Below are 23,223 nucleotides of genomic sequence, written 5' to 3' on the forward strand. Positions count from 1 at the left end.
CGCAAAGCTTGATTGGCTGGAATAGCTGTGACGTTACAAACACTTTCTCCTACTCAAAGCAGGTTTTAACCATTTTAAAGCCAGTTTTGTTTTCTTTTTAAAGACGGTATTACACATATATTAAATATACATAGATTACTCTGTTTTTTTTAAAAAAAAGAAAATGCCAGACAGTTTTGCAGAGGAAGACAGGGCAGGGGAAGAGCCAGGCTTGAGGTATAGGGGAAGAAACTGCAGGAGGTCCTGACTGGGATGGCACTTAGGTCTCTCCCAGGTCTCTTCTAGTAAATGACCATGTCCTGTTCATACCGTTGTAAGCTTTCTTCATCAAAGATCACATAAATATTTTTTAACCACAGCTGTGCTCTGTGGAATACTGAAACTGTACAAGTAGCTGCTGAGGAGCTCACTTTCCCTCTTCTTCAGTATCGTTTTCCCTGTTTGCCTGATTGGTACGGAAGTAGAGTGCTACTCACTGATCATCTGTTAATGCTGCAGAAGAATAAAAGCAGTGGGACAAGGTGTTAGTGCTTCTCCAAGGTGAATACTTTTGGGATCTTCAGGACCCTGGACAACAGTAATCAGTTACAGGCTGCAGCAGCAGATGACTGCAACCATGGAAGTGGCGATGAATATCTTTACAGGAAAAGACTACGAAAGGATCTGATAACAATTGAATCAGAGATTATCTTGGAAAGGGAAGGTCATGTTGACCCTGTGGCTGTCCCTAACGGTAGCAAATGTTTCCCTTCGGTCAACAGTTCAGCACATCCCGTTTGCCCCACTGTACCTCCTTCTGCAGTGCTTAGGACAAACAAACAGCCTTTTCCTTTATGCACACAGAGTGGCGAGTTGCTGCTATGTTCTGTCTTAATGAAAGTAAAATTGAGCTGCGTACAAAAATTGAGCTGCAGCAGTCTTGTGGAAAATTGCTTAATGTATTGGACGTTGGGACAGCAAGCTCAGAGGAAGCCCTTGGTGAGAGAGTAGGTGGGGTCAGCCTTAAAATCAGATGCAGTGATGGGAAGGAATGAGCTTGGAGAGAATGGAAGTCCACAGAAGGCAAACCAATGGATCTCTGTCATCGTAAAATTGTCCTTTGGCCGACAAGTACATAATCCCTGGGGATCCTAGCCAGCTCCTTTTCACGCCAGCTAGTGGGGAGGAAAGGAGAAGTCCATGGAGATTCTTTATTGCAGAATGAGATGCTGTTCATGCCCTGACTCTGTGGTAACTGTGGAAGAAGGCATCGTGGAACCCCTCCTGGTCTTCTCTTAGCATGCCTCTCTTGCAAAACACAGACTTTCTCATTGGAACTATGGAGCAAAGAAAGGGCACAAACGTATTGGAACCCAAACACTCTGCCCATAGATTGCTTAGTGAGTACAAAATAGAGAGGGACTGCAAATCCAGTAGCAGTCTTGTGACAGACCAACCGTTTAGTCCACTGCAGATTCCGAGCTCAACAAAATCACTGCTCCTTTTCAACCACGTTGGAAAATGCCTCTGTAGACTTGAATGCTCAATGCAGCAATCCTATGTAATAACATTACGTTGTTTCTTGGAACTGTCCACACACATTGTGGCTTGTAATTTTTGTTTCTGGACATGGAGAATGAAAATATTGGATATCTATGGAGGCGAGCCACAACCCTACTAATACTGAGGGAGTGGAGGGGAGGAGTTGTCTTTTGATTCATGGAAGGAAGAAGTCATGGGATAGATTCCTGCCTAAACCTCATATTGGGAGAGGGAAAGGTGAGTCGGCATTGAGAGTCAACTTAGCTAGGAATGTACTGAATGACAAAAAGAGAGCTAACTAGGCCGTTCACTGCAATATTACTAACGTGAAGTTCACTTTGACATGAGAGACTATTTGCATCCAGTTCGAAGCATGTCTGCCACCAGCTTCCCCCAGTGAGCTTTCCAGGGCTTCACCAGGCTGTTCATGTTTACTAGGAGTTTGTGTGTCCTTGTGTCTTCCTGTCCGGCTATCAGGTAGTCTACACCTGGTTAAAAAAAATACCAGAAGTGTTAGAATAAAATAGCGCCTGTCCCTTCAAAACCCCACAGCCTACATCTCAGGGGGATCCGCCCTCACAAGCACTGCAACCTTAATACAAATAACATCTATCGTTCACAATACAAGCTATGCATTCAAAGACTTTCAGCAGTGCAAGGTGATGTATAGAGTGCACAAGTACTAAGAAAAGAGTGAATTCAAATAAATGGGTAGGCAATTTAAAATAAGGGTATGTGGGGAAAGGGACTATCGGTGCAATCCTAAAAACTATTTCCTGGGGGAGCATTCCATTGAATAGACATGTGTAGGAACGTTCTTTATGGTTTTCAGTTGACTCCATCCCTGTAGCATGTCCAGTCCGCTTTTGTGCCCTTTCTTGAAATAAACTAGTCAAAGTTTTCTCAGCATGGATATATCCTTTGCTTGGATCTGTAGCTATTCCTAAAGGCTCAGTTACAGAGGCTGGTTGAAAAGTTGGCACCCAGATCCAGTGAAGCGTATCCACAGGCTGTGAAATGTGACTTTCTCTCCCCCTTCCAGCTGCAGCCCAAGGTGCTCCCTGAAATGCTGCTTCTGGGAGACAGTCCTCTCAACAGCACTGGGGAGGAGGGGGCATTTTCAGCTGCAGCAGGGGAGGGGAGGAAGTAATGATTTTGTGGTGGAAATCCTCCCTCCCATAGAAACTCTCCAGTGGATCCAACCTTGTGCATTTTCCAAATGCGCCTCCCCCCCCCCCCCGTGCAGACCTCAGAGTCGCAGGGGAGGTCAGTAGAGAGTTAGTATAGGGGCTCTCTGACTTTTTCTTTGTCCACCCCTACTGCTGTCCCTTTGTTACCCAGAATGCTACTCTCAGGGGTTTCGTCCTTCTGGTCACTTCCCTTCTTTCTCCCTTTGTCCACCATGAGGACTGGATGTGCTTTCTACAGTCTCTCTCCATCCTAGCTTACATAGCTAGCTAGGAGCCTTTATTCTACTTTTCCTAGCCAGTATGGAGTACTCACGTAATAAAGACCTCCTGCTTCTTTTCAAAATAACAAGCCTTTGTGTGAAATATCCCTCAAGCAGTCAGACTACAGAATTCCACTGTGCAGAGACTCAGCTCTGCTTTCATTGCTGGCAAGCAACAACACAGCCCCTGTCCACCCAATCTTGTAAAGTTAGCCCTCTTCGTCGCACAGGCACAGAGACATTTCTCCTTGGAGCCTGCCCTGTAACTCCAAAGCTGAGAGGTAACAAAGGCGACCAGCTTATCCATATGGCAAAAGATATCGTCAAAGGGATGCGGTATTGGACAAGAACGATGGGCGCCCTCCCCAGTATAGTCTAGCCATGACAGCTCAGCTGGGCCACATCATGATCCAGTCTAGGGTCTTTGGCTCCATCTGCTCACAGGAAAGCACTGATATTTCTTTCTCCTTATTTCCCACATTCAATACAGCCCACAACAGAATGCCTTGAACTCAGGGGCCTTATTCAGTGTGGGGCAGGGCAGGGGAAGGACTCTGAGAATAAACACTGATGTTCTCATTTATTGTTTCTACTTTCCTCAGAAAAAGCAGTTGAACACATCACCAACCACAAATGTTTCTGTTTCCATGCCCTTGCTCGAGAAGGCACAATGGCAGTCTCCCATTAAGGAGGGAAAGGAAACTCCACTTGAGCTAGATTCGAGTCCACTAGGACCTTAGAGACTGAGAAGATGTTGGGGTATAAGATTTTGAGACTCAAAGCTCTGTTTATAAAAAAAACAAAACCAAACCCTATCCACTTAAGTATTCAGTCTCTGGGCTATGAAGAACACAGAGCCAAGTGACTTGTGGGAACCTCCCAGGGCTCCCCCTGCTACTGCTATATCCAATTTCCAAAGCTAAACAGCCGGCAATGCTGATTGTTGTGGTCTTCTGTGAAGCCCTTCTCTTCTATACGGTAAAGGCTAGGGTTGCCAAAAATTCTCAATAAAAGTTACTTGAGTTCAGGTGGAGTTGAATGGAGCTGTAACAGAAATGCCAATTCTGTTTTAGGGATGTCTGGACAAAGAGAATCCCATAAAATAAGAAACATCTGCCATACCTAACAGAAGGAAGCTGGGTTAGAGAAGGGAGCTAGATGAATGCACAGGGTAGTTTGAGAATATATTTGATTGTATCCTATATATTTTTGTGGAAAGGCGAAGAAATTAAGATCAAGAGTTTTGAAGATTCATGCAGATCTCCAAGCTAAGATGTAACGGGCAGAGAAAATAAAACTCCCAAGAAATGAAGAGGGAAACCCTGCCTTTGCAAGAACCTGTGGGTAGAGTTGGGCTGAGTGAGACCCAGGTTCAAATCAATACTCAGCAATAAAATTAAGTGACTGTTTCTGAGTCTAGCCCAATTTGCAGGGTAGTTGTGATTTGGGGGTACCCTGCTCTGAGCTCCTTGAGGGTAGGAGGGTAGGGACGTAAATCTAACAATTACTTCAGAGATTATGTCCTTCGATGACATTAAGAATGCTTTTTAAGGGCAAAAGATTCATGCAATCTGAAGAGAAGCCAGGAAATTGCAGACTGCAAAAAACTAAGATGCAGAATAAATTATAAGATACTGCTGGAAACACAATCTCCTGTACATCCCTTCATAGTAGAGTTGGGCACTCAATTGATCACGAAAGAACTCGCCAGTTGCTTGGTCAAATATTATCATGCGTAGTAATTAAAAAGTGTAGTTTATTACAGCATAACTAAAAATAAGGAGAGTGCCTTAACAGATTCTGGAAAACAACATGTATGCAAATTGTTTAGCAAGATATTTACTGATCAGATTCCCCAAGGAAGACAGATCAGATAAGTGATCTGTTGCTCTTGTTGCAGCTGGCATGGTGGATAAGGGCAATCCTGAGCATATAATGCAACCAGTTGCCTCCAGGGTCTTTGGCCTGCTGAATGAAACTTGCTGATATTCTGACAATCAAGCCATCATGGACACCAAAAGCAGCAGATCAGAGAATCTGTACCATCAGCAAAGTTCCATGTAGCTGTGTTAGTGGAAGGGGAAAGAAGAACTGGAAAGGAAAGCTGGAGAGGTGTTCTATTATAGCCAGATAAACCAGGGATGAGTGTATGGATACCCAAATGCAACTCTGTCTGCCTGTCCATAGACATATTCCTGTTTTGCTTCAATATCGCAGCATGATATTCTGTAAAGACATGAGGGGGAACCTTTTAACTTGGTAAATCTTATAGGCAGTCATTGGGTTTCTTGCCCAGTCAGTAGATGATCTTTCCAGCCTTATTTTGCCTTTAGGGCATAGAGGGTAGAAGGCTATTTTGGCTTGTTTCTACATTTCTGTCTTTTTATTATTTGCACAGAAAGCAGGCAAGCCTTAAAAAAGAAATCCATGTTGTAATTCCATGGCACCACACCATAAATTTAGTTTTATGATTAAACTGTAAGGCCATGAGATTAGATATGAACTTCCTGTCACCAGGCAGGGAAGAACATACAGTACAATGCCACAGAGACGGTTGGGCCGGGAGCCAGACTGCTGCGCACAGCAGAAAGCACTGTCAACTGCAGAGCCAGACTGGACTAGCAGAGGCGAGTGTGGATTATTTCCTTGTCCTTTCCCAAAGACACCTTTCCTCTTGCTGAAAACAAAGGGACAGGAAGCACTATTCTGCGGACTGCCAGAAAGAAAGAGAATGGGGTGTGCACCCAAATTGGATTAAAGCTTTGGAAAGCATGTGATGTGCGTCAGTAAATATTGCAGTGTCTCACAAGTCTCTGATTCATATGTCACTAGTTCAGAGCCATGGTGATGCAGCGAACACTGCTGGGTTTGACCTTGAAAGACTTGAGCTCAAATTCCTGCTCAGCCTTAAAGCTCATAACAGGGCCTAATATCACACGTTACACTTTCCCCCAGTCTGTGCCTGGGTCTCACTGACAGATAAAAGTCCGGAGGTACCATCCTCAATTCCCAGGCTCTTAGGGGCTGAATTTTGATCTGAACCAGGGAAAGTTCAGAAATGGATCTGCGGAGCATGCCAGGGCTCTTTTTGTAGAAAAAGCCCAGCAGGAACTCATTAGCATAATAGGCCACACCCAACAGCATAAACTCATTAGCATATTAGGCCACACCCCCATGTTACCAGAAGTGTGGTCATCCAGCCACACCCAACTTTTGGTTCTTATTCTGTTTACTTTGTTTGTTGTCAAAACCCAGGGCTTTTTTTGTAGCAGAAACTCCTTTGCATGTTAGGCCACACACCCCTAATGTAGCCAATCCTAAGGAATTTCTGCTGTTGGGTGTGGCCTATTATGCTAATGAGTTCCTGCTGGGCGTGGCCAATTTGGGAGCCAGCCGGAACTCCGTTCCTGTGCGTTCCTGCCCAAAAATAGCCCTGGGAGCATCTATTTGCCCATTTAATATACATGAATGGGCTTCACGAGTACTGCAGGTAAGCTTCCCCAGCTAGGCAAACAGTAGCTCCCTAGGGCCATTTCAGGCCAGGAATATGGTGTGGAGAGAGGCTGAAGTCCTCCCTGAATGCCAGGACTCCAAGCCAAAATGCCACCCCCCCTCCAAGCACATAAATTCCAGACTTTGTTTGCTGACTAGACTCAAGACAGACCTGGAAAAGTTAAAGGTGTTGATAGGCCCTCAGTGTGTGACCTTGGGGAAGTCACTTTCTATAACCTACCTCACAGGATTGGTATGACAGAATAATCTCATGTAAAAACTCTTGAGCTCTTTGCAGGAACGGTAGGATATAAATATGATAAATGTTACTTTACTTCTGGTAACATAATTTGAATTTGTACTATAACTATTGCTAAAAACAACTGTTGCACTTGGCTGTGTGTACATTGCAAACTGGTTTTAACAAAATCTATGCTGAACCAACAGTATTATAACAACAATATAATATGAGGCTATGATGCCTGTGTTAATGCATTTACCTGAATAACATTGCTTCATCCAGTTCAATGACAAAAGTTGCTTTTGCACAAATATTAACTTTTTTAACAAGACAGAATGTGAATTTATAGAAACGCATATAGTCCTTTGGTACAGGCACAAACTCATGCACAAACCTGCCAACACAAGTCCAGCACTCTATCAAATGTTATTTGGGTTCAGCCCACAAGGTTGTGGGATCAGTACTTTTGTGTAAACAGGAAGACTTTGTTTATTGAAAGACAGACCTGAATGAAGACTGGTGTGAAATGTTACTGAATCAAAGGGAAGAGCTGTATAGAGGTGAGGAGGATGGTGCAAATGCACAGTCAGCCCAGGCACAAACAATAGATTTTAAAAGCACTAACCATGGTTTTGAGAGCAGTTTTGTGTCTCATACAGTACATAGGACAGCTGGTACTGGTTAGAGTGTCAGACTAAGAAGACCCAGGCATGAGTGTCTACTACATGGCTGTTCTAAATCTGAACACACATGAAAAACTGCCTTTACTGAATCAGGCCATAAAAGTCCCTCATAATATTATCTATACAGACCGGCAGCAGCTGTCCAGAGTCTCAGGCTGAGGTCTTTCACATCAGCTACTGCCTGGCCCTTTTAACCGGAGGTGCCAAGGACTGAACACGGGACCTTCTGCATCCAAAACTAAGGCTCTTCCACTGAGCCACAGCCCATCCCTGAACGTCTTGGATCTAATAGACTTTGCTCCCCCACCCCCATTATTTCTACAGATACCTTTAGAGACCAGATCGAATCCCACTCAGCCACAAAGTTTACTAGGCACCCCTGGGCCAGTCACTCTGCTCAACGTGACCTGCCTGACACAGGGATATTGTGAGAATAAAATACAGGGATTGGGTGTGTGTGTCATGTATGCCACTCTGAGCTCCTTGGAGGAAGGGTGGGCTAAAATGGTAATAATTAAATAAACTACTTCCCCCCCCCCCCAATAGCTTCTGGATGACCTGGCTTCACAGGTTTTTGAAACAATACAAAAGACAGCAAAATGTATTTGCCATAGGTGACAGTGGAATGCTCAAATGCACCATGAGCAGCAATCCCTTTTTGAAACCACCTTAAATGCTCGGAGTGGGGGGGAATTACAGGCTTATTTAATGGGGCTCAAAACAAATGGAAAATTTAGAAGAGGAGTTTCAAAGAACATAATAGGATCGAATCTTTACAGGCATGCAGAGGAAGCATTTCCCCTGCTAATCATGGTGACTGATTAGGTTATACATGGACTGATCCCCCATCCCCCCGCTAGTGTGGATGAGTAATTTAGTCACAGGATTAAAAAAAAACCCCACAAAGTAATTTATCTGGTAGTAATTGATCAAGGCATGTATTCACCTTGATGGTGTAAGCCTGTTCATTTTAACGTAATGGCCCACAAAAGTAAACCACTGCATTCTCTGGTTACTTCAACTTTAAAGAGAAGACACGGTCCAAAGAATGTTCCCAGGCTTTGGTTTTAAGAACATGGTGCATCTAATTTCCGAGCACAGCAGTTCAACTGGAAGAAACAATGCAAAATTCTCTGCCTCTGTGCTGATGGTTATGCTACAGAACCCGACCAGTCATCTGAAGCAAATCATACATTGTTTTAATATGGCCAGTTATTTTTAACATTATCTCACACTGACCTAACATGGAACAAATGTGAACCCACTTGTGATAGGGCAACCCACAGGAACATTAAGAGGCTTTTTCCCCCTGGGAGATAGAGGGGGAAACTATCCCTCCTCCTGTGAGTTTGCAATTTACACCACCACAGAGACAATGGAAGCATTGTGTGAAGCAGCAATCTTTGGAGTGCTTGCTCATCATGAGTAGATCCACTTGTCAGAAGGGCTCCAGCCTGCCGCTTGAAACAACAAACTAGAGCCATTACTAACTAAAAGATCTACTGTATGTACAGCCTTGCAGCGAGAGCAGACCCGTTGGGATACAGTCCATCTGTTCATTTTGTGCACTATGCTGATGCACTTGTGAGCCAGTGGACTCACTTTCTGAGATGGAGTTTTTAATCAGTTATTTGATCCAGGATCTCCTGTGCTTCATTTATATGCATCAGTGGCCTGTTGCGCCCAGGCTATGAGACATGCTATGACAGCTACTCTGGATATTACAAAATGACCTCATTGCAGGTTATGTACTGGTCCACCTGGCTTCATATTATCAACATTGACTGCCAGCAGCTCTTATCTGTGATCCTGAAACTGGATTTGCCAGTGACTGAACATGGGGCCTCCTGGTTGATTAGGCTGTGAGAGAGTGATGTGAACCTGGGGTTCCCTAGTCTAAGTCCAATATGCTAACCATTACACTATGCTGGCTTTCAGGATGAAAGTAGCTGGTGGACAAGAAGCCACTGGGTGCATGTTAGTGAGGTGCAGGAATGGCCTGCTGGTGTAATGGTCAGGAGCATGGACTCTAATCTGGGAGAACCGGGTTTGATTCCCCACTCCTCCACATGCAGCTGCTGGTGTGACCTTGGGTCAGTCACAAGTTCTTTCAGATCTGTTCTCTCAAGAGCAGTCCTTGAACGAGCTCTCTCAGCCCCACCTACCTCACAGGGTGTCTGTTGTAGGGAGGGGAAGGGAAAGGAGATTGTAAGCCACACTGAGACTCCTTTGGGTTGTGGAGGGTAAGGTAGAAATCCAATCTCTTCTTCTCTTCTTAGCTTGCCAGAACCAACTGGACACATTTATCGTGTCCAGGACAGAAGCGGCACACTCCATAGTATTTATTTATTATATTTATATCCCACCTTGCTTCTGGAAACCCAAGGTGAAGTACCTAGTTTGCTGAGTCATGTGCTTTCGGATCACACCTTACAACTGTCACAGTGTGAGATGAGGAGGACCAAATTACAGTATGTCCCATGAGGAGGTCCTCTACATGGTATTCTTCATGTGCGGAAGAAACTGGATTGTGCCCATGGATTTTTCATGAAGGGACAGTATGTTGCAAAGTACTGGATGAACCTGCTCATCTCAGGCTTTGGGTAAGAAATCTGCAGAAGCACCCCTTTCCCACAGAAACAATATCATAAACATAAAGTCCTTACCAGGATTAAGAATAGGGCATGTACATCCCCTGTTGGTCCAAGACTCTGGATAGATGCTCCTGTTATTCCGAGTGATTTTCACTTTGCCTGACTTGAGAACCTTTTTCACTTTTACTATGACTTCAGCATGAGTTCCTTTGTCATGAGCTGAGAGGATTTTTGCTTTTATAACTGCCAGAAAGCAAGAACGCAAACAGTGTTAATTTCACCCAAACATCTACTGAATGTATGTTACTGTGTTAACCGGCGGACCACAGAGGTACCACTACGAGGGACGTGGAACATCTTATTAGCTGGGGTGCTTGTCTTCAGAGACCTATCACAGAATTTGGATTTCTGGCCGTTTTAGCTTTTAATTCTAAAAACAGTCAGGCTTATTATCCTTCATGATAATGGGGATACTTCCAAAAGGAGTGGGGTGCCTTTATTTATGTATAGCCCCAGGGCTTTTTTTCTGGGGGAAAGCACTGGAACAGAGTTCCAGAACTTCTTTGACAAAATTATTTTTAAAATGCTTAAAAGTTCATGAGTTTTCAGGATACAGATTGAAAACTTCATTTCCGTCTTGAGAGTTCCAGGACTTTTTTTAAAGCCCCGTATAGCTCCTTCCTGCCAGCTTTCTTCTTCTGTATATCATGATTTCTCCTCATACATCACTAATACTTTTATTTAGGGTTGCCAATGTCTCTACTAGTTCTTGTTCTTGTGCTGTTAACAGCAGCTTAACTTTGCAGGGATCACTGCATAAATCCACACCGTGAAAAGCTTCAGCAGCTGATTTCTGCACATCACACCGTGGCTAAAGGCGTCCCAGGTCATGTGGTGGTGGTGGTGGTGGTGGTGGTGGTGGTTGCTGGTCAGTATGAAATCCAGTTCTGGCCATCACCCTTCTTGCTAAAATGTTTAGAATTCTTCATCAGCTAACTGTAGTGTTTTGAATAAAATTCTGCATTTGGGAATGAATGCAAGATAGGCAAACTTTCACGATTTCGATCTGAATATTTTAGGTCATGGCTGTGTGGATCATAGCCTTGTGGATCAGATTTTACCTGTCAATGCATCCAAATGATCTGAAGTCTCATGATGCAGGTCTACTGTTGAAGCTAAGCAGGACTGATCCTGCAAGCTACCTGCATAGGAGACTGCTTGGGAATCATATATGCCTTACTCAGAGCAGGCTAGATGAAGACCAAGATGTGTATAATAGATAGGGTTGCCTGAGCTGCAATATCCACTCATGGAGCAGGGTGTGGTGATATCATATAGAATAGCAATATTAACAATTAATCATTGTAATCACAATTATATGGCTTTGAAGAGATGGACTCTTCACCATACAAACACACATATACAAAATATGGGGATTCACAGGGAACTAAATGTAAAATATAGTTGAGCAGTTAGCGCCAACTAGATTATTGCCTCCAATCTTTAGTTTATATATGCTCTACATATCATAAGCAAGCATGTATAGAAGTCTTAAAAGAAGCCATCAAATGTGTGGGTGAGCTGATGGTCCTGAGATTTCAGCAAGCTGCCTGGGGGCCTTAGCAATAAATAAATAGCTAGCCAATGGATGAGTCACCACATGAAAAAAGGTATAAGACTGCATGGGTCAAGAGAAGCCTGGAAAAGTTTCAATATGGCTTTATGTCGCACAACCTTGATTGATGGCAGAGTGTACAATTTGAGCTTTCCAGGTGCAGAGTACTTCTTCACCCAAAGAGTGATTAACACTTGGAATTCACTGCCACAGGAAGTGGTGGTGGCTACAAGCATGGACGGCTTCAAAAGGGAATTAGATAAGCATATGGAGCAGAGGTCCATCAGTGGCTATTAGCCACAAGGTATAGATAGGGGCTCTGGGACAAGTGATGCTCTGCCTTCTTGGTGCTGGGGGGGTCAACAGTGGGAGGGCTTCTAATGTCCTGGCCCCACTGGTGGACCTCCTGTTGGCACCTGGTATTTCTGGCCACTGTGTGATACAGAGTGTTGGACTGGATGGGCCTTTGGCCTGATCCAACATTGGTGTCTCTTATGTTCTTATGTTCAGAGTTTGATTTCTGGAAGGTGGAGAGCAACAGGAAAGAGGTTCTAGCGCTTCAGTAGTCTCTACCATTTAAATAAGAGAAGGTGTTTCACATCACTCACCATATGCATATTTCATCTGGCAGAAATTGGTGACACTTCCTAGAATTCTTTCTTTGCATACACACTTTTCTAGGCAGGGAATCACAGGCCAATGTGTCAAAGGAGTTATGAAAGAGAAGCGGGGAGGGAAATCAAATTATTTTCATTTAACATATTTGTTCCAGCCCTGATCAGAATAGCTCAGGCAAGCTCGATCTTGTCATATCTTGGAATCTAAGCAGGGCCGACCCTGCCAAGTAATTGGATGGGAGACTTTCAAAGAATACCAAGGCTTGGGATGAAGAAGCAGGCTATCAAGCTACCTCTCTGAAAAATGTCCTAGCCCCCAGTAGGGGTTGCCAGAAGTCGCCATGACTTCCAGACACTCGTATGTGTACACACACAAACAAAATACCCACCCAAAAATACATCTGTTCCATATCAATGTTCCAAATGGCTTAAAATAAAACAATAAAATGCCATAAAATTTACAAACACTCAAATAAATCAAAAAAATTAAGGGAATTCCACACTTAGCAAAACTAACAATTTGGTCCCAGGGATGTTGACCTGAAGCAAGTCTCAATGATTTTGATGGGTACTATTTAGAAATGTGAGCAAATTTAACACCCGAGGGCTGTAATTTAACTTTAGCAGAACTTATTATCCTACTATGGCTGTACATCTATTCTCTGACAACATCTACCCAGGAGTACCTACCCTTCTTTCAAAATATCAAATTTGGTTTTTAAAAGGCCAAGTTATGTGACAGAAGAAATCACAATACAATAAATTCACTCTCCACAGTTTGATCAATTTTCTTCCACTTGTAGAATCTGGCAATATTCTACGCACTACACTACCAACTGTGTGGGGAGGCAGGTCTTTTCTGAACAGTTCAGAATATCCACTATTTCCCCTCTGGTGGGCTATCTCACCCTCCAGGTGAGCTGTATAATGGATTCAGGAAAGGAACAGAGTCACCATCCATAGCTATGCATTCTTAAGTGGTTACAGACAACTGCTTATGACATAAATGCCACATAACTGTAATGACGACTAGACATTCTGCTACACTAAACCACATGCTTACTAAGTAGTAAGTATGATTGCTTGTTTTCTTGGGATTCTACAGGTTTTACAGGATTTTATGGTAGCAAGCATATTCAGTGCTCAGGCACAGGAAACCATATTTCTAAAACTTGTAGATTGGGTATAAAAGTGATAATAGATGCTCACCAGTTAGAACACAACTTCATACCTGGATGTCTTAATGCAGAAAAACCCTGCACATGGTCATTCCATTGCCATTCATCTTCACTTTCATTGACTTGGGTTTGGATGAGGTCAGGGATTCTCCCACCAATGGGAATGTCAAAAAAATGCTGATTGTCATAACTGGGAAGAGGAAAAGCAGAAAAGATGTGCAGATTATAGGATGTAATGATTACCACTTGCAGCCTGAACACTTCCAATTGCTTGCTGACTGTTATATAGAAACATACAATTCTATAGGTTGGAAAAGACCTCAAGGGTCATCCAGCTCTGCAGCAGCATCTGCAGTATCTAATTGAAGACAACATTGTCTTTATCCAGAGGAAGAAGGATCTTTGTTTAATTTTTTAGGATCAGCACCACAGAAATCAGCAGCAATTCTAAACTTTTTGGCAACCCCAAAATGTGCAGCTGTGCACATTGAAGCTACTTCACTTGTTACTTTATTTGCTGCAATAGGCAATTCTGTAAGTCTACCTCTTGATCAACAAAGCACTGAAACATGGCAAGAAATATCTTTAACAGTCATTCATAAAAGCAGTTTATGCAGGTATTCTGTCATATGAATTAAGTTTCTAGCAGGAATTACATGATAAACATGATTCTATGAGGGCCAATTCATACTATATACTCCACATTTCCTCCATGTGGACTATCATGTGGACTACCCCGCCCTTCACTGGGAGTCTCAGAGTGGTTTACAATCTCCTTCCCTTCCTCTTCCCTCAACAGACCCCCTGTGAGGTAAGTGGGGCTCAGAGAGCTCTGAGAGAACTGCTCTTGAGAGAACAGCTCTGAAAGAACTTATGACTGACCCAGGGTCACCCAGCTGACTACATATGGAGGAGTGGGGAATCAAACCCGGTTCTCCAGATTAGAGTCCACCGCTCTTAACTACTGCACCAAACTGGCATACATGTTCTTGGAGTTCCTTGATGGGAACTTAATTCCCAGGCATGTACTGTCCCCGTTCTGACTGGTATCATGACACATGTGGAGAAGAAGCTTCTTCCTCCTCCATCTCTATAATTTTCCAAACCTGAATTGGTACCAGAGATCTGCTGTTTGCCCAGAGGGAAAACTTACATATACTGATGGCTACAATAAAGTTTCCTCAGCAGGGCAAGTAGTGGCTCCTGGGGCCATTTCTGGTAGGGAAAATGGCATGGGGGAAGGCTTACAAGTCTCCCTATGTGCCAAGCATCCCAATACAAATTGGCCTCTATACACATGAGAACTGAGATTCTAGCATGGAACTCCAGGCACACTTTTGATCCAAGGTCTCAAGGCAGCCACATACTTACCACATATACTTTGTAATATATGAATCAGCCCTGACTCTTCTTTCAATTAGATTTAAAAGCCTAGGAAATTATACCCAAACCTGTTTACAGTAAGAGAATTTGCATACCTATCAAGACACTCTCCAGTGTTCTTGTCACAGTCCCTGGCACAGTCACAAGGTTGGCAGCCATTTTTTCCAAAGCCCCAGTATCCCATGAGACACCTGTCACATTTTGGCCCTGCAACACCTGGCTTGCAGAAGCAGAAGCCTGTCTTTGGGTGGCATCTCCAGCTCTGGTTGACGGCTGTGTTCACTGAGCCCACTGGTTGACAGGAGCAAGCTAAAGGAGAAAGCGTGGAATGCAATTGAGATATAATCCCACAGTCATCCACATAAACAGAATTTCTGCGTCCAAACAATTAATTCTTAAATGCAACATGTATTAGGCCCAGTATGAAACGTACTAACCATCCTCTTTACATGAAACATTCTTAGTGGAGTGATTTAATTGTGCAATCCTGAAAAGAGTTATTTTCATTTAGACTCATTTATTTCAATAGGCCTCTGCATAGGATTGCCCTGTTTTCTAGTACAGCCCAAGATGATCAAGAGAGGTAGCAGTAAGCATCATCACCATCATCACCACCACCAATTTGATTTCTATATCGCCCCCCCCCCCCAATGGGGCTCAGGGAGGTTTACAATACTTTGTAAATACAATTCAATAAATACAAATATATATATATATACAGATTAAAATTTAAAAACAATAAGCCAGCAGTAAACATAACTAATCAGATGGTGTTAGACATCATACCTCCTTCCCTAAGGGAGGACATAGGGGAAGCCAGGCTTGATGGTAGACTGTTGCTGTCCTCAACCATAGGCCCTGCGGAACTGTTTTAGGTCCCACAGGGCACAGATGTCATTAGGCAGAGAGTTGCACCAGGCCAGCGTCAGGGCCAAAAAAGCCCTGGCTCTGGTTGAGGACAGCCAGATATCCTTCAGGCCAGGGATCATCAGGAGGTTCTTGTCTCCAGCGTGTAATACTCCTTGGGGGGTATACTGGGAGATGTGGTCCCTTAAATATGCAGGTCCCAGACCGTTCAGAGCCTTGAACGTCAGTACCAAACCTTGAATTTGATCCGGTATGCAACTTGGAGCCAGGGCAGCTGGTGAAGCACTGGTTGGATATGTGCTGTCACTGTAGGGTTGCCATTTGCCCAGTGGGGGCGGGGGATCCCCCAATTTTGCGGGCTCCTGCCCACTGTTGGCCAGCAGGCTGGAGGGAGGGAATCCCCTCCCAAACAGCGACACTGCACATGACGTGACTGTGTCATCTGGAAGTGACGTCGGCATGTCAGTGGGTGATGCATTGTATTTTGGGCAAAACTCTATGGTTTGATGCCAATTTTACCATAGAGTTTTGACCAAAATCCAGAGCGTCACCCCCAACATCACTTCCAGGTGACACAGACACTTCGCGTGCAACATCACTATTTCGGGGGGAATGGGAGGTGACATCACTTCGCACTCCTGGAACATGCCCCCCATCCCCCCGCTGGCAGATGAAAAGGACCTGGCAACCCTATGTCAATGGGGTCCAAGTAAGGACCCATCCCAGTAACCTTTGAGAAAACACAATAGTTCAGTGGTAAATCACTTGCTTTGCATGCATAAAATCCAACGTGCTATCTCTGACTAGGTGTGTGCACTTAAAGAGGCATTATTTTCACTGAGTGGTAGACTAGGCCTCCAAATTCAGAGACCAGGTCTGCCTCCCACTGAAACTAATGGCCCTTCAAACTCTGCCTTCTCCTTCTCCTGCTGTCTGCTGGGCATGGGGGGAGAGTTTGGCTAGCTGCCACCTGTAGTTTGGCTAGCTGCCACCTGGCCATTAAAAGGAAACCCCCTTTAAACTTTAAAGGGGCGTTAGTTTTCATGGGAGGTAATCCTGGCCTTCAGATTTGGAGAATGGGTCTACTGCCCATTATTTAGAGCACCCTCTGCTGTTCAGGAGCACATCTCCCTTTCAAACTTTAAAAGGCCATTATTTTCAGTTGGGGTAGACCTGGCTTCTAGAGACCTCTTCTTTTATTGACAATCAACTCTACCTCCTTTTCCCACATCAGTTCTGTGACATGATCTGAACTGGCTGAACTGGAAGGTACAGTCCTCAGCTGCCACAGTACCCTACAGTTAGGCTGCTTAAATCTCACTGAAGTCAGTGGAATTTAAGCAACTTAACTCTGCATTGGACTGCAGCCACCCAAACAAACGTGTGTGCAGTCTGGCTGTCATTCAGCCTCAGGCCGTGAGTAGCAAATGAGTACAAAAAAGATCAGAGATAAGCAATCTGACCGATGATAAGAAATAGCAGACCATCTCATATTTACACATTACAATTCTGGCTAAGAATTCTCATATTTTATAGGAACGCCTATGCACAGGAAGTCAGCAAAGAGGTCCTTGGCTAGCATCAGATTGTTATACAACACATCCCCCCCCCTCCTGGACTGGTGATTAAGAGGGAATGTGCTCGATTATTATGACTAATGCTGAGAGATTCCTTCTGAGTCTGAGCAGAGTCCAGTTCTCTTTTCTTCTTGGGAGCCCGAGGGCCTGTTGCAGCTTAACGGAGAGACTTTGCTCTGGATGGAAGAGCACTCTTAAAGCAGGCTTTCTCTAGGGATTAATAAAGTATTTCATTCAGCTTTTGCATTTGCTTCCCCCCCCCCACCTAGTGCCCACTGAAGAGACAGGGAGGGTTTTTGATCCCCCCCCCCCCAACATTCCCTTCTTTCTTTTTCCACCGAGCTGAGAACCACATTGCTCATTCCATAAACATCTGTGCAATTTGCTGTGACAAATTTGTTATTTTCCTCTTTGGTATTTCCCAGCATCAAAACAAATGCATGTTTAGCATGAAGCTTCTTAGCCAAGTATCTGAAGAAGTGAGCAGTGACTCATGAAAGCTCCTACCCTGCCACAGATTTTGTGAGTCTTTAAGGTGCTATTGGACTCTTGCTCTTTTCTACTGCTACAGCTATTCATCTTGATCTATCTTCTAAGCCAAATAAGTGATGTATATCAGTTACTGGCACATCTCAGTTCTCAAGTCTTTAGCTCATAGCCTGCAGGATATGATGGGGCACATGTGAAGAGCTAGTGATTTGGTGCCAATTAAAGAACAGTCAAGGGTATCTTAGGATGCAAGTCCTATCTACCTGACAGGGTGGAAACTAGGGTTGCCAGGTCCTAAAGTCTTGCTGGTGGGGGGGAGGGAGCTCTCCAGAAGAGGGGCCCCCCAAAATACCAGAGCATCGCCATGCAACGTCCCTGGTGTGATGACATCACACAGAAGCAACATCATCACGTTGGGGTTATCACGCTGGGTTGTAGCTGTTGGGGGTGGGGATTCCCCTGCTGGCCAGCAGTGGGCAAAAGCCTGCAAAAAGGAATCCCTTGCTTCCCCCTGGGGGCTGGCAACCCTAGTGACTAGGTTTAGTGTAAGAAAGGTTTGTGCTAAGAAAAAAGAAGGCAAAGGCAAGTCTCAATCTGGACACAAAAAACTAAAGAAGGCTGAAGCTGGCTAGCAAGAAGCAGTCCTGAAAAGATGTAAAGGTGTCCCTACCCCACCTTCCTGAGTAGATATAAATCACCTGCCTACCATTTTCTTTCTCACCTTGACACAGGGAATACTCCATCTTTCTGTGTTATTCTTCTGAGGATGCCAGTCATAGCTGCTGGCAAAACGTCAGGTCCTACAATGCCAAGACCACGGCCATACAGCCCGGAAAATCTACAACAACTAATGTCCTGCTACTCTTTGTACCAGGATCCAGACCTTTGCTCAGCAGACCCAGGATGTTGAGGAGGAGTCCCCAATCATCTAGGGCAAGCTATGGGCAAGCTAAACAAGCCTGCAGAGTCAGAGTGGGTGGAACCAGAAGCCACCCTCAGGGCTCAAACTGCTACCATTTACACTCTTTTAAGTGCCAAATCTGCCATTGTACAGGTCTGCTTCCTTCATAGCATATTGGAAATCAAAATAATTTATTACAAAAAGCACCATAAGACTTTAATGATTTTTCAACACGTAAGAACATGTGAGGTGTTCTGCCGGGTCAGACCATTGCTCCATCTTGTCCAGCATTCTGTTTCACATGGCAGCCTACCAGTTGCCCTGGAGGATCAACAAACAAAGCCTAAAGACCACAGTCTCCCAGTGATGTTGCCTTCCAGCAGTGATATTCAGTAGTTTGCTGCCTCTGGAAGTGAAGGTTCTCTTCAGTCACCATGGCTAATAGCCACTGCTGGACTTCTCATCCCTGAATCTGTTTTGTTTTAAAGTCACCTACGCTTGTTGCCATCACTAGATCTATCTACAGTGAATTCCACTTTTAATCAGTGATTAAGTGAAGAATGTTTCCTTTTGTCTCTCCTGAATCTATTCCCCATTACTGGGTGCCCTTGAGTTCCAGAACTGTGGAATCCATGCATAATTTTATAAATCTCTATAATGACTCTCCTTAATCATCTTCTTTCTAAACTGAAAAGTCTCAGACGCTTTAGCCTGCCTCATAAGAAAGGAGCTCCAACTTTTTAAATATCTTGGTTGGCCTCTTCTGCATTTAATCTATCTCTACAACTTCCTTCCTTCCTTCCTTCCTTCCTTCCTTCCTTCCTTCCTTCCTTCCTTCCTTCCTTCCTTCCTTCCTTCCTTCCTTCCTTCCTTCGCAGTCCCCTCCCTCCTTCCTTCCTTCCTTCCTTCCTTCCTTCCTTCCTTCCTTCCTTCCTTCCTTCCTTCGCAGTCACAATACAAATGAAAGGCTGCTCATGGGACCATCTACCCACTCAGGTTATGGGAAACATAAAAAAACAAATATAGAAAATAAACATTACTATTGGTCAGATAATTAGATTGATTTTGCTGATGATACTTAGGAGCCAAACTAGATCTGACACAAATGATCTGTGATTCAGACTTCTCAATTTTTATTTTATTAGGGGGAAAAACTAATTAGCAGTCCCATGTGTTTGCTTTGAAGATCTGGGGTGAGTCACTGGGGGAAGGGAGCATTGAACCCTTTCCTTCCAAGCTTTTCCATCCATAACATGAATCACAGCGAGGGTGGTGGCTATTTAAAACCTGAAACTGGTATGGGAGAAAAGGTTAAACACTCCCTCCCACAGTGGCCTTCCCCATCATCCGAACATTATTGTGGGATATCTTGCATAACAACTAGTTTGGTCCTCAAAACACTTGAGGAATTTAGGTTGCTGCTTCAAATATAAAACCTAGATTTGTTAGAATGTATATACAAATGCAAAAAACAACTCTGATCCTTTGTCTGCGCATGCATGTGCACACACAAGTAATGCAAGACACAATCAAAGGTTCTTTTAGAGTCACATGGAATACAACTTTGGTTAACATGTGGTTAACGTGTACATGATCAAACGCCACCAGTGGTAAAGGGATAGCACTAGATGCATTTTTGCTTTGGGCTTTTATATATTTCCAGAGGGGGGTAAACTAAGGGGTGGGATCTGTAAAGTCTGGCTGGCCCTGGTAGTCAACTAAAATTTGTGATTATCAGAGAACAAGATCAGACACAAGATGAGCTGGGAAGGAAAACAATCTTTCTACTTTCCCTGCTGTGTTTCAGAGCCATTTAGAAGGGCCCTCATTGCTTTCTGTGCATTTCCAAAGGGCAAAGCCACACTTTTTGTCCTATGGTGCAATCAAGAGATGTGGTCATCAGCTGGTAAAGGTGAGTGCATTTTTGCTTCCGTGCTAATGGAATTATATAACACAATCTGAAATTCTGTAGTAAGATTTTTGGTATACCAAAAATACATCGGTATGATAGGAATTACTATGAGTTCTGATATGTATACAGTGACATTCTGTCACTACCAGAAGTGAGTACCTCTTTGATGCTGTGCATACATTTTGTATACCCGTATTTTTCCAGGTGCAAGTGTATAATCAGGTAGTGTGTCTGGAATGAAATACCAGTATACATCAGCCATCAAAGATTAAAATAAAATCTTGTCCAGATATCAAATACAGATGGTAAATATTCAGCAAATATTCAGAGAATATCTGGTGAAAATCTCACATCAACATTCGCTCAGGCGAATTTTGAAAAGAATGTTTGGGAGTAAAGAACTGAGAGGAAGGTGAGCACTGAGGAGAACAGAGATCCAATGTCACCCCGGTAGACTTACCTACGATTTGCACAGGTTGATTCTTCAAAAAGTTTTACTTTGTTGTTCTCTAAGGTTTCTTCCTTCAGTGAGTGTCTAATAATACATTATGTTGGTTACAGAACCTTTGCTTTACTGTCAGACTACAGAACTTGGACACAGAATCTTTCAGCTGCTCTACTTGAAACTTAATCTTCTGGAACAGTGACTTTTACAAAGCTTTGCTTTCACCAAGACTTCTCAGAGTTGAAGAAAAACTACAAGAGAAATCCTTAGGTGTCGTGCGACATGGTGGGGCACCCCCATGGGTTAGCAAGGCAGCTCCTCATTCAGTCTGCTTTCATGAAAGGTTAAAAGTTGGTGAGCAGGGGGCCATGGGGGCTGAGCCAGCACTAGCATTCAGAAAAGGCAAACACAAAAGAGCAGAAACAGAGGAAGGGCTGTGAACATGCCGTTTAAGCTATGTCAAGAGCTTGGTTATGGTAGCAAGAAAAGCACATGTAACCGGAGTTTAGAGGAACTTTGATCGGGCATCTCAAAGCAGCAGCAGCTCAACACCAGAAGAAGGGCTATCACCCATGTAAAGAAATATTAGGGTGAAGACAGACATAATGGGAAAAAGGAGCACACAGGGTTGCCAGTCTCCAGGTGGTGGCTGGAGATCTCCTGGAATTACAACTGGTCTCAAGGTTACAGAGAACAATTCCCCTGATGAAAATGACTGCTATGATGGATGGGCTTTATGGCTTTATAGCCCACTGAGGTACCTCCCCTCTCCAAGCTTCACCCTCCCCAGGCCCCCTCCCCCAAATCTCCGTGAATTTCCCAACCCAGAACTAGCAACCCTAGAGCACAACTTCACAAAAGAAATGACAAACATGTATGCTAGCCCAGCCACCAATCTAGTCCTTCTCCATGCTTCAGGTAGGCAGTCTAATACATTTTTAGTTATATACCTGTTAAAAATTGTGCCCATCTTTTTTCTCTGTTCAAGGCAGCTTAGATACGGTAAAATCATAAAAATACAGTAAATTAAACTGCCAATATAAGTTTCTTGTTAAAAAATTTCCATTGCCCTTCTGATAAAATCTAAGAATACAATTGGCAAAGGCTTGACAAAAGAGGACTGTTTTGCAATGTTTGTGCACTGACCTGTTTGTTTGTTGCCTTTTGGGGGGCGGGTATTGTGTTTGTGAGTGTGCATTCTTGCATGCCTGGAAGTCATGGTGACTTCTGGCGACCCCTACTGGGGGCTTGGATGTTTTTCAGAGAGGTGGCTTCATAGTCTGCCTTTGCATCCCGAGCCCTGGGATTCCTTGGAGGTCTCCCTTCCAATTACTTGCCAGGGTCAGCCCTGCTTAGCTTCCGATATCTGACGAGATCAGGCTTGCCTGAGTTATCCAGGTCAGGGCATTTGTTGCCTTACTGATTTCCTTAAAAAAACAACATATTTTATCTGGGAATTTCAAAGAACTGATGACATCACAGGGACCCAGGCCCTAGTAATCAACTCTAGATAATTCTTCCTGTTGTGGCAATCCTGAAGTGAAAGATTCCCGACTTCAGAGCTTGCTCCTTGAGAGGAATAGGTACATAACATGTGGAAGACAGAGACCAATCAACTTGGATTGACGGTTGCCAACCTTCAGGTGGGGGTCTGGAGATCTCCCAGAATTACAACTGATCTTCAGATTTCAGGGACCAGATCCCTTGGAGAAAAGTGCTGCTTTGGAGGATGGACATTGTACCTTGCTGAGGCCCCTCCCCAAATCTTTCCCTCCCCATGCAGGGCTGGACCCTAAAATCTTCAAGAATTTCCCAACCTGGCATTGACATCCCTATTTGGATACTTTGTTGCCTTGGATGCTGTTTATAAGCCTTGAAGGGCGATGAGTATGTTTAAAAAATGACCTTTGAAAGGATATATTTTATTTCCAGTGTATGTAACTGCCTTCTTAAGTATTACCGTGGGCAAAAATGACTTACGCTTGCAAACCTCCGGAGAAGACATGGGCTTTCCTCTGTCTCTGTAGTAACCGGGCTTGCACCTCTGACACCGGTAGCCCTCCGTGTTGTGCTTGCAGTTGTCACAGACACCCCCACTCTGCTTTCCTGATGCCAGCCAGACACTCTGGTCAAAATGGCAGCTATCAGCATGATTGTGACATCGGCACTCTGGGGCAGGGGAGAAGAACAAGGAACATGTTAGTACAGACAAATATGACTTATGTGTAATTAACTTATTTTTGTCATGGATTTATTTA

At 43.9% G+C, this 23,223-nt stretch overlaps 1 protein-coding gene across 1 annotated transcript in view; it reads right to left on the reverse strand.

Annotated features, from left to right (window-relative positions):
- Positions 1-1,534: 1,534 nt before the first annotated feature.
- LOC107125911 (netrin-4-like) overlaps positions 1,535-23,223 on the reverse strand; it is a 77,498-nt gene continuing 55,809 nt past the window's right edge. Inside the window, exons 5-10 of the mRNA XM_015429371.1 lie at positions 22,946-23,134; positions 14,870-15,083; positions 13,445-13,581; positions 12,205-12,273; positions 10,054-10,224; positions 1,535-2,009 (exon numbers count right to left, since the gene is read on the reverse strand). Coding sequence (XP_015284857.1) covers positions 1,873-2,009; positions 10,054-10,224; positions 12,205-12,273; positions 13,445-13,581; positions 14,870-15,083; positions 22,946-23,134 — 917 coding nt within the window. The 3' untranslated portion in view covers positions 1,535-1,872. The remainder of the gene's footprint in view (positions 2,010-10,053; positions 10,225-12,204; positions 12,274-13,444; positions 13,582-14,869; positions 15,084-22,945; positions 23,135-23,223) is intronic.

Source organism: Gekko japonicus, unplaced genomic scaffold (assembly GCF_001447785.1).
Source record: "Gekko japonicus isolate JY-2015 unplaced genomic scaffold, Gekko_japonicus_V1.1 scaffold12, whole genome shotgun sequence".
Taxonomy (NCBI): Eukaryota; Metazoa; Chordata; class Lepidosauria; order Squamata; family Gekkonidae; genus Gekko; species Gekko japonicus.